This window comes from Entelurus aequoreus, linkage group LG15 (genome assembly GCF_033978785.1).
Source record: "Entelurus aequoreus isolate RoL-2023_Sb linkage group LG15, RoL_Eaeq_v1.1, whole genome shotgun sequence".
NCBI classification, from domain to species: domain Eukaryota; kingdom Metazoa; phylum Chordata; class Actinopteri; order Syngnathiformes; family Syngnathidae; genus Entelurus; species Entelurus aequoreus.
This window is the reverse complement of record NC_084745.1, coordinates 57819055-57836271: the sequence shown is the minus strand read 5'-3', so window position 1 is coordinate 57836271 and position 17217 is coordinate 57819055. Positions and strand designations below refer to the sequence as shown.

At 43.1% G+C, this 17217-nt stretch overlaps 1 protein-coding gene across 2 annotated transcripts in view; it reads left to right on the top strand.

The window, feature by feature from the left end:
- Window positions 1-17217, top strand: part of wasf3b (WASP family member 3b) — a 49478-nt gene that overhangs the window by 28329 nt on the left and 3932 nt on the right. Inside the window, exons 3-8 of one of the 2 annotated variants that reach the window (XM_062021852.1) lie at window positions 154-288; window positions 353-506; window positions 562-679; window positions 13623-13798; window positions 13853-14089; window positions 14155-14411. In XM_062021852.1, coding sequence (XP_061877836.1) covers window positions 154-288; window positions 353-506; window positions 562-679; window positions 13623-13798; window positions 13853-14089; window positions 14155-14411 — 1077 coding nt within the window. Of the gene's footprint in view, window positions 1-153; window positions 289-352; window positions 507-561; window positions 680-13616; window positions 13799-13852; window positions 14090-14154; window positions 14412-17217 lie in introns of both variants that reach the window. The other variant, XM_062021851.1, reaches the window with a different exon arrangement.

Below are 17217 nucleotides of genomic sequence, written 5' to 3'. Positions count from 1 at the left end.
CATCTAGTCATCACACATCTAGTCATCACACATCTAGTCACACACATCTAGTCATCACACATCTAGTCACACACATCTAGTCATCACACATCTAGTCATCACACATCTAGTCACACACATCTAGTCATCACAAGTGTTCATGTGTGCTTGCAGGCAAACATGCAGAGGACATATTTGGCGAGCTGTTCAAGGAGGCCAACACCTTCTACCTGCGTGCCAACTCTCTGCAGGACCGCATCGACCGGCTGGCCGTCAAGGTGACGCAGCTGGACTCCACCGTGGAGGAAGGTGGGTTCTCTGCAGCGTCCTCCTGCACACCACCTTCAAGCACCTTCTGTGTGTGTGTGTGTAGTTTCCCTGCAGGACATCAACATGAGGAAGGCCTTCAAGAGCTCCACCACTCAGGACCAGCAGGTGGTGTCCAAGAGCAGCGTGCCCAACCCTGTGAAGGAGATGTACAACCTGAGTGACAAGCCCCCGCCCCTCAGCATCCTCTCATCCTACAGGTGGGTTCTTCACACAGCTCCTCAAACTGTGGCTAGCAAGTGTCTCTACCTGCAGGGACGACCACAAGGAGGCGCTGAAGTTCTACACCGACCCCTCCTACTTCTTTGACCTGTGGAAGCAGAAGATGCTGCAGGACACGGAGGACAAGAGGAAGGAGAAGCGCAAGCAGAAGGTACCAACCCTGTCTAGACATTGACCCAGGTGGATAATAATCCATATTCTTTAGCAGCCACAGTTATTACAGATGACTTTTATACGTCAGCTTGAAGAGCAGTAGTAACATAATACACCTTTTTGAAGATGTTGTGAGCAGTAGTAACATAATACACCTTTTTGAAGATGCTGTGAGCAGTAGTAACATAATACACCTTTATTAGGAACATCAACATTTCATTTCAAAATAAGACATTTGTCTACATGACAATAAGTCATCTACTTGATGGAGTTAACACTTTGTAAGGTTTCCTCCTGAAATATTGTCAACATTGTAAGAAAACAATTGTGGCTCCTTCACATAGATTATAGTTGAGACATTTTCCAAGATGGCTGACGTCATTTCTTCCTGAGCGTGACAGAAAGTAAGAGAATGTGTGAGCTGCTGCCTCACCTTCCTTATTAATATGAAACAAGATATTTGTGTTGTAGTCAGATATCTTTTCTGTGGTCTTCATCTCTGTCACCTTGTTCAATGAGACATGCTGCCAGTGTGGCGGACGCAGCGTAGTCACCAAAACACACAGAGCGGGAGGAAGATTCCAGGAGAGAAGGAGAAAAACTAGAATTCCCAGCTTAAAAAGGATGTAAGCTGTGGGTGAGCAGCACTGCAGGGAGAGAAAGGGGGCGTGTTCTTCTTTATTAGCAAACACTGATGTTGGAGTTGTGTGGTCAGATAAAAAGGTGACATAAAGGTGTGTGGTCAGATAAATAGGTGACATAAAGGTGTGTGGTCAGATGAAAAGGTGACATAAAGGTGTGTGGTCAGATGACATAAAGGTGTGTGGTCAGATAAAAAGGTGACATAAAGGTGTGTGGTCAGATGAAAAGGTGACATCAAGGTGTGTGGTCAGATGAAAAGGTGACATAAAGGTGTGTGGTCAGATGAAAAGGTGACATCAAGGTGTGTGGTCAGATGAAAAGGTGACATAAAGGTGTGTGGTCAGATGAAAAGGTGACATAAAGGTGTGTGGTCAGATGACATAAAGTTGTGTGGTCAGATGACATAAAGGTGTGTGGTCAGATAAAAAGGTGACATAAAGGTGTGTGGTCAGATGAAAAGGTGACATCAAGGTGTGTGGTCACATGAAAAGGTGACATAAAGGTGTGTGGTCAGATGACATAAAGGTGTGTGGTCAGATAAAAAGGTGACATAAAGGTGTGTGGTCAGATGAAAAGGTGACATCAAGGTGTGTGGTCAGATGAAAAGGTGACATAAAGGTGTGTGGTCAGATGAAAAGGTGACATCAAGGTGTGTGGTCAGATGAAAAGGTGACATAAAGGTGTGTGGTCAGATGAAAAGGTGACATAAAGGTGTGTGGTCAGATGACATAAAGTTGTGTGGTCAGATAAAAAGGTGACATAAAGGTGTGTGGTCAGATGAAAAGGTGACATCAAGGTGTGTGGTCAGATGAAAAGGTGACATAAAGGTGTGTGGTCAGATGAAAAGGTGACATAAAGGTGTGTGGTCAGATGAAAAGGTGACATAAAGGTGTGTGGTCAGATGAAAAGGTGACATCAAGGTGTGTGGTCAGATGAAAAGGTGACATAAAGGTGTGTGGTAATATGACATAAAGGTGTGTCGTCAGATGACATAAAGGTGTGTGGTCAGATGAAAAGGTGACATCAAGGTGTGTGGTCAGATGAAAAGGTGACATAAAGGTGTGTGGTCAGATGAAACGGTGACATCAAGGTGTGTGGTCAGATGAAAAGGTGACATAAAGGTGTGTGGTCAGATGAAAAGGTGACATCAAGGTGTGTGGTCGGATGAAAAGGTGACATAAAGGTGTGTGGTCAGATGAAAAGGTGACATAAAGGTGTGTGGTCAGATGACATAAAGGTGTGTGGTCAGATAAAAAAGTGACTTAAAGGTGTGTGGTCAGATGAAAAGGTGACATAAAGGTGTGTGGTCAGATGAAAAGGTGACATAAAGGTGTGTGGTCAGATGAAAAGGTGACATCAAGGTGTGTGGTCAGATGAAAAGTTGACATAAAGGTGTGTGGTCAGATGAAAAGGTGACATCAAGGTGTGTGGTCAGATGAAAAGGTGACATAAAGGTGTGTGGTCAGATGAAAAGGTGACATCAAGGTGTGTGGTCAGATGAAAAGGTGACATAAAGGTGTGTGGTCAGATGAAAAGGTGACATCAAGGTGTGTGGTCAGATGAAAAGGTGACATCAAGGTGTGTGGTCAGATGAAAAGGTGACATCAAGGTGTGTGGTGAGATGAAAAGGTGACATAAAGGTGTGTGGTCAGATGAAAAGGTGACATAAAGGTGTGTGGTCAGATGGAAAGGTGACATCAAGGTGTGTGATCAGATGAAAAGGTGACATAAAGGTGTGTGGTCAGATGAAAAGGTGACATAAAGGTGTGTGGTCAGATGACATAAAGGTGTGTGGTCAGATAAAAAGGTGACATAAAGGTGTGTGGTCAGATGAAAAGGTGACATCAAGGTGTGTGGTCAGATGAAAAGGTGACATAAAGGTGTGTGGTCAGATGAAAAGGTGACATCAAGGTGTGTGGTCAGATGAAAAGGTGACATAAAGGTGTGTGGTCAGATGAAAAGGTGACATAAAGGTGTGTGGTCAGATGAAAAAGTGACATAAAGGTGTGTGGTCAGATGAAAAGGTGACATAAAGGTGTGTGGTCAGATGAAAAGGTGACATAAAGGTGTGTGGTCAGATGACATAAAGGTGTGTGGTCAGATAAAAAAGTGACATAAAGGTGTGTGGTCAGATGAAAAGGTGACATAAAGGTGTGTGGTCAGATGAAAAGGTGACATCAAGGTGTGTGGTCAGATGAAAAGGTGACAAAGGTGTGTGGTCAGATGAAAAGGTGACATAAAGGTGTGTGGTCAGATGACATAAAGGTGTGTGGTCAGATAAAAAGGTGACATAAAGGTGTGTGGTCAGATGAAAAGGTGAAAACATGAAGGTGTGTGGTCGGATGAAAAGGTGACATAAAGGTGTGTGGTCAGATGACATAAAGGTGTGTGGTGAGATGACATGAAGGTGTGTGGTCAGATGACATAAAGGTGTGTGGTCAGATGACATGAAGGTGTGTGGTCAGATGACATAAAGGTGTGTGGTCAGATGAAAAGGTGACATAAAGGTGTGTGGTCAGATGAAAAGGTGACAAAGGTGTGTGGTCAGATGAAAAGGTGACATAAAGGTGTGTGGTGAGATGACATAAAGGTGTGTGGTCAGATGACATAAAGGTGTGTGGTCAGATAAAAAGGTGACATAAAGGTGTGTGGTCAGATGAAAAGGTGAAAACATGAAGGTGTGTGGTCGGATGAAAAGGTGACATAAAGGTGTGTGGTCAGATGACATAAAGGTGTGTGGTGAGATGACATGAAGGTGTGTGGTCAGATGACATAAAGGTGTGTGGTCAGATGACATGAAGGTGTGTGGTCAGATGACATAAAGGTGTGTGGTGAGATGACATAAAGGTGTGTGGTCAGATGACATAAAGGTGTGTGGTGAGATGACATGAAGGTGTGTGGTGAGATGACATAAAGGTGTGTGGTGAGATGACATGAAGGTGTGTGGGGAGATGACATAAAGGTGTGTGGTGAGATGACATGAAGGTGTGTGGTGAGATGACATAAAGGTGTGTGGTGAGATGACATGAAGGTGTGTGGTCAGATGAAAAGGTGACATAAAGGTGTGTGGTCAGATGAAAAGGTGACATCAAGGTGTGTGGTCAGATGAAAAGGTGACATCAAGGTGTGTGGTCAGATGAAAAGGTGACATCAAGGTGTGTGGTCAGGTGAAAAGGTGACATAAAGGTGTGTGGTCAGATGACATAAAGGTGTGTGGTCAGATAAAAAGGTGACATAAAGGTGTGTGGTCAGATGAAAAGGTGACATCAAGGTGTGTGGTCAGATGAAAAGGTGACATCAAGGTGTGTGGTCAGGTGAAAAGGTGACATAAAGGTGTGTGGTCAGATGACATAAAGGTGTGTGGTCAGATAAAAAGGTGACATAAAGGTGTGTGGTCAGATGAAAAGGTGACATCAAGGTGTGTGGTCAGGTGAAAAGGTGACATAAAGGTGTGTGGTCAGATGACATAAAGGTGTGTGGTCAGATAAAAAGGTGACATAAAGGTGTGTGGTCAGATGAAAAGGTGACATCAAGGTGTGTGGTCAGATGAAAAGGTGACATAAAGGTGTGTGGTCAGATGAAAAGGTGACATCAAGGTGTGTGGTGAGATGACATAAAGGTGTGTGGTCAGATGACATGAAGGTGTGTGGTCAGATAAAAAGGTGACATAAAGGTGTGTGGTCAGATGAAAAGGTGAAAACATGAAGGTGTGTGGTCGGATGAAAAGGTGACATAAAGGTGTGTGGTCAGATGACATAAAGGTGTGTGGTGAGATGACATGAAGGTGTGTGGTCAGATGACATAAAGGTGTGTGGTCAGATGACATGAAGGTGTGTGGTCAGATGACATAAAGGTGTGTGGTCAGATGACATGAAGGTGTGTGGTCAGATGACATAAAGGTGTGTGGTCAGATGACATAAAGGTGTGTGGTGAGATGACATGAAGGTGTGTGGTGAGATGACATAAAGGTGTGTGGTGAGATGACATGAAGGTGTGTGGGGAGATGACATAAAGGTGTGTGGTGAGATGACATGAAGGTGTGTGGTGAGATGACATAAAGGTGTGTGGTGAGATGACCTGAAGGTGTGTGGTCAGATGAAAAGGTGACATAAAGGTGTGTGGTCAGATGAAAAGGTGACATCAAGGTGTGTGGTCAGATGAAAAGGTGACATCAAGGTGTGTGGTCAGATGAAAAGGTGACATCAAGGTGTGTGGTCAGGTGAAAAGGTGACATAAAGGTGTGTGGTCAGATGACATAAAGGTGTGTGGTCAGATAAAAAGGTGACATAAAGGTGTGTGGTCAGATGAAAAGGTGACATCAAGGTGTGTGGTCAGATGAAAAGGTGACATCAAGGTGTGTGGTCAGGTGAAAAGGTGACATAAAGGTGTGTGGTCAGATGACATAAAGGTGTGTGGTCAGATAAAAAGGTGACATAAAGGTGTGTGGTCAGATGAAAAGGTGACATCAAGGTGTGTGGTCAGGTGAAAAGGTGACATAAAGGTGTGTGGTCAGATGACATAAAGGTGTGTGGTCAGATAAAAAGGTGACATAAAGGTGTGTGGTCAGATGAAAAGGTGACATCAAGGTGTGTGGTCAGATGAAAAGGTGACATCAAGGTGTGTGGTCAGATGACATAAAGGTGTGTGGTCAGATAAAAAGGTGACATAAAGGTGTGTGGTCAGATGAAAAGGTGACATAAAGGTGTGTGGTCAGATGAAAAGGTGACATAAAGGTGTGTGTTCAGATGACATAAAGGTGTGTGGTCAGATAAAAAGGTGACATAAAGGTGTGTGGTCAGATGAAAAGGTGACATCAAGGTGTGTGGTCAGATGAAAAGGTGACATAAAGGTGTGTGGTCAGATGAAAAGGTGACATAAAGGTGTGTGGTCAGATGACATAAAGGTGTGTGGTCAGATGACATAAAGGTGTGTGGTGAGATGATATGAAGGTGCGTGGTGAGATGACATAAAGGTGTGTGGTGAGATGACATGAAGGTGTGTGGTGAGATGACATAAAGGTGTGTGGTGAGATGACATGAAGGTGTGTGGTGAGATGACATAAAGGTGTGTGGTCAGATGACATAAAGGTGTGTGGTGAGATGACATGAAGGTGTGTGGTGAGATGACATGAAGGTGTGTGGTGAGATGACATAAAGGTGTGTGGTGAGATGACCTGAAGGTGTGTGGTCAGATGAAAAGGTGACATCAAGGTGTGTGGTCAGATGAAAAGGTGACATCAAGGTGTGTGGTCAGATGAAAAGGTGACATCAAGGTGTGTGGTCAGGTGAAAAGGTGACATAAAGGTGTGTGGTCAGATGACATAAAGGTGTGTGGTCAGATAAAAAGGTGACATAAAGGTGTGTGGTCAGATGAAAAGGTGACATCAAGGTGTGTGGTCAGATGAAAAGGTGACATCAAGGTGTGTGGTCAGGTGAAAAGGTGACATAAAGGTGTGTGGTCAGATGACATAAAGGTGTGTGGTCAGATAAAAAGGTGACATAAAGGTGTGTGGTCAGATGAAAAGGTGACATCAAGGTGTGTGGTCAGGTGAAAAGGTGACATAAAGGTGTGTGGTCAGATGACATAAAGGTGTGTGGTCAGATAAAAAGGTGACATAAAGGTGTGTGGTCAGATGAAAAGGTGACATCAAGGTGTGTGGTCAGATGAAAAGGTGACATCAAGGTGTGTGGTCAGATGACATAAAGGTGTGTGGTCAGATAAAAAGGTGACATAAAGGTGTGTGGTCAGATGAAAAGGTGACATAAAGGTGTGTGGTCAGATGAAAAGGTGACATAAAGGTGTGTGTTCAGATGACATAAAGGTGTGTGGTCAGATAAAAAGGTGACATAAAGGTGTGTGGTCAGATGAAAAGGTGACATCAAGGTGTGTGGTCAGATGAAAAGGTGACATAAAGGTGTGTGGTCAGATGAAAAGGTGACATAAAGGTGTGTGGTCAGATGACATAAAGGTGTGTGGTCAGATGACATAAAGGTGTGTGGTGAGATGATATGAAGGTGCGTGGTGAGATGACATAAAGGTGTGTGGTGAGATGACATGAAGGTGTGTGGTGAGATGACATAAAGGTGTGTGGTGAGATGACATGAAGGTGTGTGGTGAGATGACATAAAGGTGTGTGGTCAGATGACATAAAGGTGTGTGGTGAGATGACATGAAGGTGTGTGGTGAGATGACATGAAGGTGTGTGGTGAGATGACATAAAGGTGTGTGGTGAGATGACATGAAGGTGTGTGGTGAGATGACATGAAGGTGTGTGGTGAGATGACATGAAGGTGTGTGGTGAGATGACATAAAGGTGTGTGGTCAGATGACATAAAGGTGTGTGGTCAGATGAAAAGGTGACATAAAGGTGTGTGGTGAGATGACATGAAGGTGTGTGGTGAGATGACATGAAGGTGTGTGGTGAGATGACATGAAGGTGTGTGGTGAGATGACATGAAGGTGTGTGGTGAGATGGCATGAAGGTGTGTGGTGAGATGACATAAAGGTGTGTGGTGAGATGACATAAAGGTGTGTGGTGAGATGACATAAAGGTGTGTGGTCAGATGACATAAAGGTGTGTGGTCAGATGAAAAAGTGACATAAAGGTGTGTGGTGAGATGACATGAAGGTGTGTGGTCAGATGACATAAAGGTGTGTGGTCAGATGAAAAAGTGACATAAAGGTGTGTGGTGAGATGACATGAAGGTGTGTGGTCAGATGACATAAAGGTGTGTGGTCAGATGAAAAGGTGACATAAAGGTCTGTGGTGAGATGACATGAAGGTGTGTGGTCAGATGACATGAAGGTGTGTGGTCAGATGAAAAGGTGACATAAAGGTGTGTGGTGAGATGACATGGTGTGTGGTCAGATGACATAAAGGTGTGTGGTGAGATGAAAAGGTGACATAAAGGTGTGTGGTGAGATGACATGAAGGTGTGTGGTCAGATGACATAAAGGTGTGTGGTCAGATGAAAAGGTGACATAAAGGTGTGTGGTGAGATGACATGAAGGTGTGTGGTCAGATGACATAAAGGTGTGTGGTCAGATGACATGAAGGTGTGTGGTCAGATGACATGAAGGTGTGTTGTCAGATGAAAAGGTGACATAAAGGTGTGTGGTGAGATGACATGGTGTGTGGTCAGATGACATAAAGGTGTGTGGTGAGATGAAAAGGTGACATAAAGGTGTGTGGTGAGATGACATGAAGGTGTGTGGTGAGATGACATGAAGGTGTGTGGTGAGATGACATAAAGGTGTGTGGTGAGATGACATGAAGGTGTGTGGTGAGATGACATAAAGGTGTGTGGTGAGATGACATGAAGGTGTGTGGTCAGATGAAAAGGTGACATAAAGGTGTGTGGTCAGATGAAAAGGTGACATCAAGGTGTGTGGTCAGATGAAAAGGTGACATCAAGGTGTGTGGTCAGATGAAAAGGTGACATAAAGGTGTGTGGTCAGATGAAAAGGTGACATCAAGGTGTGTGGTCAGGTGAAAAGGTGACATAAAGGTGTGTGGTCAGATGACATAAAGGTGTGTGGTCAGATAAAAAGGTGACATAAAGGTGTGTGGTCAGATGAAAAGGTGACATCAAGGTGTATGGTCAGATGAAAAGGTGACATCAAGGTGTGTGGTCAGGTGAAAAGGTGACATAAAGGTGTGTGGTCAGATGACATAAAGGTGTGTGGTCAGATAAAAAGGTGACATAAAGGTGTGTGGTCAGATGAAAAGGTGACATCAAGGTGTGTGGTCAGATGAAAAGGTGACATCAAGGTGTGTGGTCAGGTGAAAAGGTGACATAAAGGTGTGTGGTCAGATGACATAAAGGTGTGTGGTCAGATAAAAAGGTGACATAAAGGTGTGTGGTCAGATGAAAAGGTGACATCAAGGTGTGTGGTCAGATGAAAAGGTAACATAAAGGTGTGTGGTCAGATGAAAAGGTGACATCAAGGTGTGTGGTCAGATGAAAAGGTGACATAAAGGTGTGTGGTCAGATGAAAAGGTGACATAAAGGTGTGTGGTCAGATGACATAAAGGTGTGTGGTCAGATAAAAAGGTGACATAAAGGTGTGTGGTCAGATGAAAAGGTGACATAAAGGTGTGTGGTCAGATGAAAAGGTGACATCAAGGTGTGTGGTCAGATGAAAAGGTGACATAAAGGTGTGTGGTCAGATGAAAAGGTGACATAAAGGTGTGTGTTCAGATGACATAAAGGTGTGTGGTCAGATAAAAAGGTGACATAAAGGTGTGTGGTCAGATGAAAAGGTGACATAAAGGTGTGTGGTCAGATGAAAAGGTGACATAAAGGTGTGTGTTCAGATGACATAAAGGTGTGTGGTCAGATAAAAAGGTGACATAAAGGTGTGTGGTCAGATGAAAAGGTGACATCAAGGTGTGTGGTCAGATGAAAAGGTGACATAAAGGTGTGTGGTCAGATGAAAAGGTGACATAAAGGTGTGTGGTCAGATGACATAAAGGTGTGTGGTCAGATGACATAAAGGTGTGTGGTGAGATGATATGAAGGTGTGTGGTGAGATGACATAAAGGTGTGTGGTGAGATGACATGAAGGTGTGTGGTGAGATGACATAAAGGTGTGTGGTGAGATGACATGAAGGTGTGTGGTGAGATGACATAAAGGTGTGTGGTCAGATAACATAAATGTGTGTGGTGAGATGACATGAAGGTGTGTGGTGAGATGACATAAAGGTGTGTGGTGAGATGACATGAAGGTGTGTGGTGAGATGACATGAAGGTGTGTGGTGAGATGACATGAAGGTGTGTGGTGAGATGACATAAAGGTGTGTGGTGAGATGACATAAAGGTGTGTGGTGAGATGACATAAAGGTGTGTGGTGAGATGACATGAAGGTGTGTGGTCAGATGACATAAAGGTGTGTGGTCAGATGAAAAGGTGACATAAAGGTGTGTGGTGAGATGACATGAAGGTGTGTGGTGAGATGACATGAAGGTGTGTGGTGAGATGACATGAAGGTGTGTGGTGAGATGACATGAAGGTGTGTGGTGAGATGGCATGAAGGTGTGTGGTGAGATGACATAAAGGTGTGTGGTGAGATGACATAAAGGTGTGTGGTGAGATGACATAAAGGTGTGTGGTCAGATGACATAAAGGTGTGTGGTCAGATGAAAAAGTGACATAAAGGTGTGTGGTGAGATGACATGAAGGTGTGTGGTCAGATGACATAAAGGTGTGTGGTCAGATGAAAAAGTGACATAAAGGTGTGTGGTGAGATGACATGAAGGTGTGGTCAGATGACATAAAGGTGTGTGGTCAGATGAAAAGGTGACATAAAGGTCTGTGGTGAGATGACATGAAGGTGTGTGGTCAGATGACATGAAGGTGTGTGGTCAGATGACATAAAGGTGTGTGGTCAGATGAAAAAGTGACATAAAGGTGTGTGGTGAGATGACATGAAGGTGTGTGGTCAGATGACATAAAGGTGTGTGGTCAGATGAAAAGGTGACATAAAGGTCTGTGGTGAGATGACATGAAGGTGTGTGGTCAGATGACATGAAGGTGTGTGGTCAGATGAAAAGGTGACATAAAGGTGTGTGGTGAGATGACATGGTGTGTGGTCAGATGACATAAAGGTGTGTGGTGAGATGAAAAGGTGACATAAAGGTGTGTGGTGAGATGACATGAAGGTGTGTGGTCAGATGACATAAAGGTGTGTGGTCAGATGAAAAGGTGACATAAAGGTGTGTGGTGAGATGACATGAAGGTGTGTGGTCAGATGACATAAAGGTGTGTGGTGAGATGACATGAAGGTGTGTGGTCAGATGACATGAAGGTGTGTGGTCAGATGACATGAAGGTGTGTGGTCAGATGAAAAGGTGACATAAAGGTGTGTGGTGAGATGACATGGTGTGTGGTCAGATGACATAAAGGTGTGTGGTGAGATGAAAAGGTGACATAAAGGTGTGTGGTGAGATGACATGAAGGTGTGTGGTCAGATGACATAAAGGTGTGTGGTCAGATGAAAAGGTGACATAAAGGTGTGTGGTGAGATGACATGAAGGTGTGTGGTCAGATGACATAAAGGTGTGTGGTCAGATGAAAAGGTGACATAAAGGTGTGTGGTGAGATGACATGAAGGTGTGTGGTGAGATGACATAAAGGTGTGTGGTCAGATGAAAAGGTGACATAAAGGTGTGTGGTGAGATGACATGAAGGTGTGTGGTCAGATGACATAAAGGTGTGTGGTCAGATGAAAAGGTGACATAAAGGTGTGTGGTCAGATGAAAAGGTGACATCAAGGTGTGTGGTCAGATGAAAAGGTGACATAAAGGTGTGTGGTCAGATGAAAAGGTGACATAAAGGTGTGTGTTCAGATGACATAAAGGTGTGTGGTCAGATAAAAAGGTGACATAAAGGTGTGTGGTCAGATGAAAAGGTGACATAAAGGTGTGTGGTCAGATGAAAAGGTGACATAAAGGTGTGTGTTCAGATGACATAAAGGTGTGTGGTCAGATAAAAAGGTGACATAAAGGTGTGTGGTCAGATGAAAAGGTGACATCAAGGTGTGTGGTCAGATGAAAAGGTGACATAAAGGTGTGTGGTCAGATGAAAAGGTGACATAAAGGTGTGTGGTCAGATGACATAAAGGTGTGTGGTCAGATGACATAAAGGTGTGTGGTGAGATGATATGAAGGTGTGTGGTGAGATGACATAAAGGTGTGTGGTGAGATGACATGAAGGTGTGTGGTGAGATGACATAAAGGTGTGTGGTGAGATGACATGAAGGTGTGTGGTGAGATGACATAAAGGTGTGTGGTCAGATAACATAAATGTGTGTGGTGAGATGACATGAAGGTGTGTGGTGAGATGACATAAAGGTGTGTGGTGAGATGACATGAAGGTGTGTGGTGAGATGACATGAAGGTGTGTGGTGAGATGACATGAAGGTGTGTGGTGAGATGACATAAAGGTGTGTGGTGAGATGACATAAAGGTGTGTGGTGAGATGACATAAAGGTGTGTGGTGAGATGACATGAAGGTGTGTGGTCAGATGACATAAAGGTGTGTGGTCAGATGAAAAGGTGACATAAAGGTGTGTGGTGAGATGACATGAAGGTGTGTGGTGAGATGACATGAAGGTGTGTGGTGAGATGACATGAAGGTGTGTGGTGAGATGACATGAAGGTGTGTGGTGAGATGGCATGAAGGTGTGTGGTGAGATGACATAAAGGTGTGTGGTGAGATGACATAAAGGTGTGTGGTGAGATGACATAAAGGTGTGTGGTCAGATGACATAAAGGTGTGTGGTCAGATGAAAAAGTGACATAAAGGTGTGTGGTGAGATGACATGAAGGTGTGTGGTCAGATGACATAAAGGTGTGTGGTCAGATGAAAAAGTGACATAAAGGTGTGTGGTGAGATGACATGAAGGTGTGGTCAGATGACATAAAGGTGTGTGGTCAGATGAAAAGGTGACATAAAGGTCTGTGGTGAGATGACATGAAGGTGTGTGGTCAGATGACATGAAGGTGTGTGGTCAGATGACATAAAGGTGTGTGGTCAGATGAAAAAGTGACATAAAGGTGTGTGGTGAGATGACATGAAGGTGTGTGGTCAGATGACATAAAGGTGTGTGGTCAGATGAAAAGGTGACATAAAGGTCTGTGGTGAGATGACATGAAGGTGTGTGGTCAGATGACATGAAGGTGTGTGGTCAGATGAAAAGGTGACATAAAGGTGTGTGGTGAGATGACATGGTGTGTGGTCAGATGACATAAAGGTGTGTGGTGAGATGAAAAGGTGACATAAAGGTGTGTGGTGAGATGACATGAAGGTGTGTGGTCAGATGACATAAAGGTGTGTGGTCAGATGAAAAGGTGACATAAAGGTGTGTGGTGAGATGACATGAAGGTGTGTGGTCAGATGACATAAAGGTGTGTGGTGAGATGACATGAAGGTGTGTGGTCAGATGACATGAAGGTGTGTGGTCAGATGACATGAAGGTGTGTGGTCAGATGAAAAGGTGACATAAAGGTGTGTGGTGAGATGACATGGTGTGTGGTCAGATGACATAAAGGTGTGTGGTGAGATGAAAAGGTGACATAAAGGTGTGTGGTGAGATGACATGAAGGTGTGTGGTCAGATGACATAAAGGTGTGTGGTCAGATGAAAAGGTGACATAAAGGTGTGTGGTGAGATGACATGAAGGTGTGTGGTGAGATGACATAAAGGTGTGTGGTCAGATGACATGAAGGTGTGTGGTCAGATGAAAAGGTGACATCAAGGTGTGTGGTGAGATGACATAAAGGTGTGTGGCAGGAGCAGAGGCGGGGTGTGGACGGCACGCTGCAGAGGGAGGTGAAGAAGGTGCGCAAGGCCAGGAACCGCAGACAGGAGTGGAACATGATGGCTCTGGACAAGGAGCTGAGGCCAGACCACCGCCACACCATCCACAGAGACCGGGGGGCCTCCTCTGAGGGCTCGCTGTCTCCAGAGAACAGGTAGGACAAGTCACCCGCAGCGTGGTACAGGTCTGATGCCCTGTCCTCCATCAGGGTTGGAGACCACTATGCCAACGCCTTGAACCACGCCGGCCACGCCCACACCTACTCGGGCCCCCCGCCCAGCGTCCTGGCAGCACACATGGGCCACGCCCCTGGCGCTGGAAGGGGCAGGGGCGTGGCTTATCAGGGGGGCACGCTGGGCCGCACCCACCACCACGCGGCGCTGCCTCCTCCACCTGTGGAGGTCATGAACGGGGGCTCGGCATCCCTCCCACCCATGGACTACAGGTCTACTGGAGTCACGCTGCCATCTAGTGGATCCTGCCAGGAACTGACTTGTCTTTCTGTTCCAGCATGGAGGGCTATGCCAACACAGGACCACCGCCCCCGCCCCCCGCCCCTCTCATCCCCTCTGCCCTCACCGCCTTCGCCTCACCACCTGGAGGTCCTGTATCTCCTGGGCCGATGGCCTATGCCCCACTTGCACCACCTCAGGCTGTGCCACCGCCTCCTGGTCCCCCGCCACCCCCTGTGCCAGCCGGTGCCTACAAGATGGAGGGCAGTGTGGTCAATGATGCCCGCAGTGACCTGCTGGCGGCCATTCGTATGGGTAAGTGTCTTGTCTTCATGGTGAGGACTGTGGTCTAGATCCTGTGGACTCCTGCCATTTTCTTTCATCCACTTATTATTATCTTTATTTGATTTAATACTATTTATTTCATAGTCTTTATTTAACAATATTTATTTTATAATATTTATTCTATAGTCTTTATTTAACAATATTTATTTTATAATATTTATTCTATAGTCTTTATTTAACAATGTTTATTTTATTGCATATATTTTATTGTATTTATTTTATAATATTTATTCTATCATATTTATTGTATAGTCTTTATTTAACAATATTTATTTTATGATATTTATTTTACAGTATATATTTTACATTCTTTATTTAACAGTATTCATTTTATGTTCTTTATTTAACAGTATTTATTTTATAGTATATAGTTTATTGTATTTATTTTATATTTATTCTATCATATTTATTCTGTAGTGTTTATTTAACAGTATTTATTTTATAGTCTTTATTTAACAGTATTTATTTTTTATTCTTAATTTAACAGTATTTATTTAATAGTCTTTATTTAACAGTATTTATTTTATGTTAATTATTTAACAGTATTTATTTTATAGTATTTATTATATAATATTTATTCTATCATATTTATTGTATAGTCTTTATTTAACAGTATTTATTTTACAGTATATATTTTATTTTTTTAATTTTATAATATTTATTCTATCATATTTATTGTATAGTCTTTATTTAACAGTATTTATTTTACAGTATATATTTTATTTTTTTTATTTTATAATATTTATTCTATCATATTTATTGTATAGTCTTTATTTAACAGTATTTATTTTACAGGATATATTTTTTATTTTATAATATTTATTCTATCATATTTATTGTATAGTCTTTATTTAACAATATTTATGTTATGGTATTTATTTTACAGTATATATTTGATATTCTTTATTAACAGTATTTATTTTATAGTCTTTATTTAACAGTATTTATTTTATAGTCTTTATTTAACAGTATTTATTTTATAGTATATATTTCATAGTATTTATTTTATAATATTTATTCTATCATATTTATTGTGTAGTCTTTAACAGTATTTATTTTACAGTATATATTTTATTGTATTTATTTTATTATATTTATTCTATCATATTTATTCTATAGTCTTTATTTAACAGTATTTATTTTATAGTCTTTATTTAACAGTTTTTATTTTATACTCTTAATTTAACAGTATTTATTTAATAGTCTTTATTTAACAGTATTTATTTTGTGTTCTTTATTTAACAGTATTTATTTTATAGTATATATTTTATAGTATTTATTTTATAATATTTATTCTATCATATTTATTGTATAGTCTTTATTTAACAGTATTTATTTTACAGTATATATTTTATTGTATTTATTATATAATATTTGATGATGGTGATGATGTACTGATGAGTTACTTATGAGGTACTTGATTATAGTGATGATGTACTTGATGATTGTGATGAAGTACTTATGATGTACTTGATGATGGTGATGTACTTATGTACTTGATGATGTACTGATGAGTTACTTATAATGTACTTCATGTACTTATGATGAAGTACTTATGATTCCCTTGATGATACACTAGGGGTGTAGCGGTACGTGTATTTGTATTGAACCGTTTCGGTACGGGGGTTTAGGTTTGGTTCGGAGGTATCGAATGAGTTTCCACAAGAACATATTAAGTAGCCGCCTCCGCTTCCTTCTGCCTCTGTTTCTGTCAGTCCTCTACACAACACCCAGCATTGTCACACCCACACAACCATCTGATTGGTTACACACAGAGCGGTAACAGCCAATCAGCAGTGCGTATTCAGAGCGCATGTAGTCAGTGCTTAGCGTTTAGCAGGTAAGCACCTCAGGAGGGGGAAGCAGGGAACCATCCAAGCTGTGTACGGCAAGGATGGGACTTTGCTGACTTCAAGTGAGGAAGTCGTGGGGCGTTGGAAAGAGCACTTTGAGGAACTCCTGAACCCAAATACATCAGACACACCCTCCCTGATAGGAGCAGGGCCTGAGGATGATGGGGGATCGACGTTGATCTCTCGGAGTGAAGTCACTGAGGTAGTTAGACAACTCCACAGTGGCAAAGCTCCGGGGGTTGACGAGATCCGTCCAGAAATGATGAAGGCTCTGGGTGTTGATGGGCTGTCTTGGTTGATACGCCTTTTCAACATTGCGTGGAAGTCTGGGACAGTGCCGAGGGAGTGGCAGACTGGGGTGGTGGTTCCCCTTTTCAAAAAGGGGGACCAGAGGGTGTGTGCTAACTACAGGGGTATCACACTACTCAGCCTCCCTGGGAAAGTTTACGCCAAGGTACTGGAAAGGAGGGTCCGGCCGATAGTCGAACCTCAGATTCAAGAGGAGCAATGTGGATTCCGTCCTGGTCGTGGAACAACTGACCAACTCTTTACGCTTGCGGGAATCCTGGAGAGGGCCTGGGAGTATGCCTATCCAGTCTACATGTGTTTTGTGGATTTGGAGAAGGCGTATGACCGCGTCCCTCGGGAGATCTTGTGGGAGGTGCTGAGGGAGTACGGAGTGAGGGGAACCCTGTTGAGGGCCATCCAATCTCTGTACAACCAAAGCGAGAGTTGTGTCCGGGTGCTTGGATGTAAGTCGGATCCGTTTCCAGTGGGGGTTGGTCTCCGCCAGGGCTGCGCTCTGTCACCTATCCTGTTTGTGATTTTCATGGACAGGATTTCTAGGCGGAGTCGTGGCCATGGCGGAGAGGGTATACGTCTCGGGGGGCTAAAGGTTGCGTCACTGCTGTTTGCAGATGATG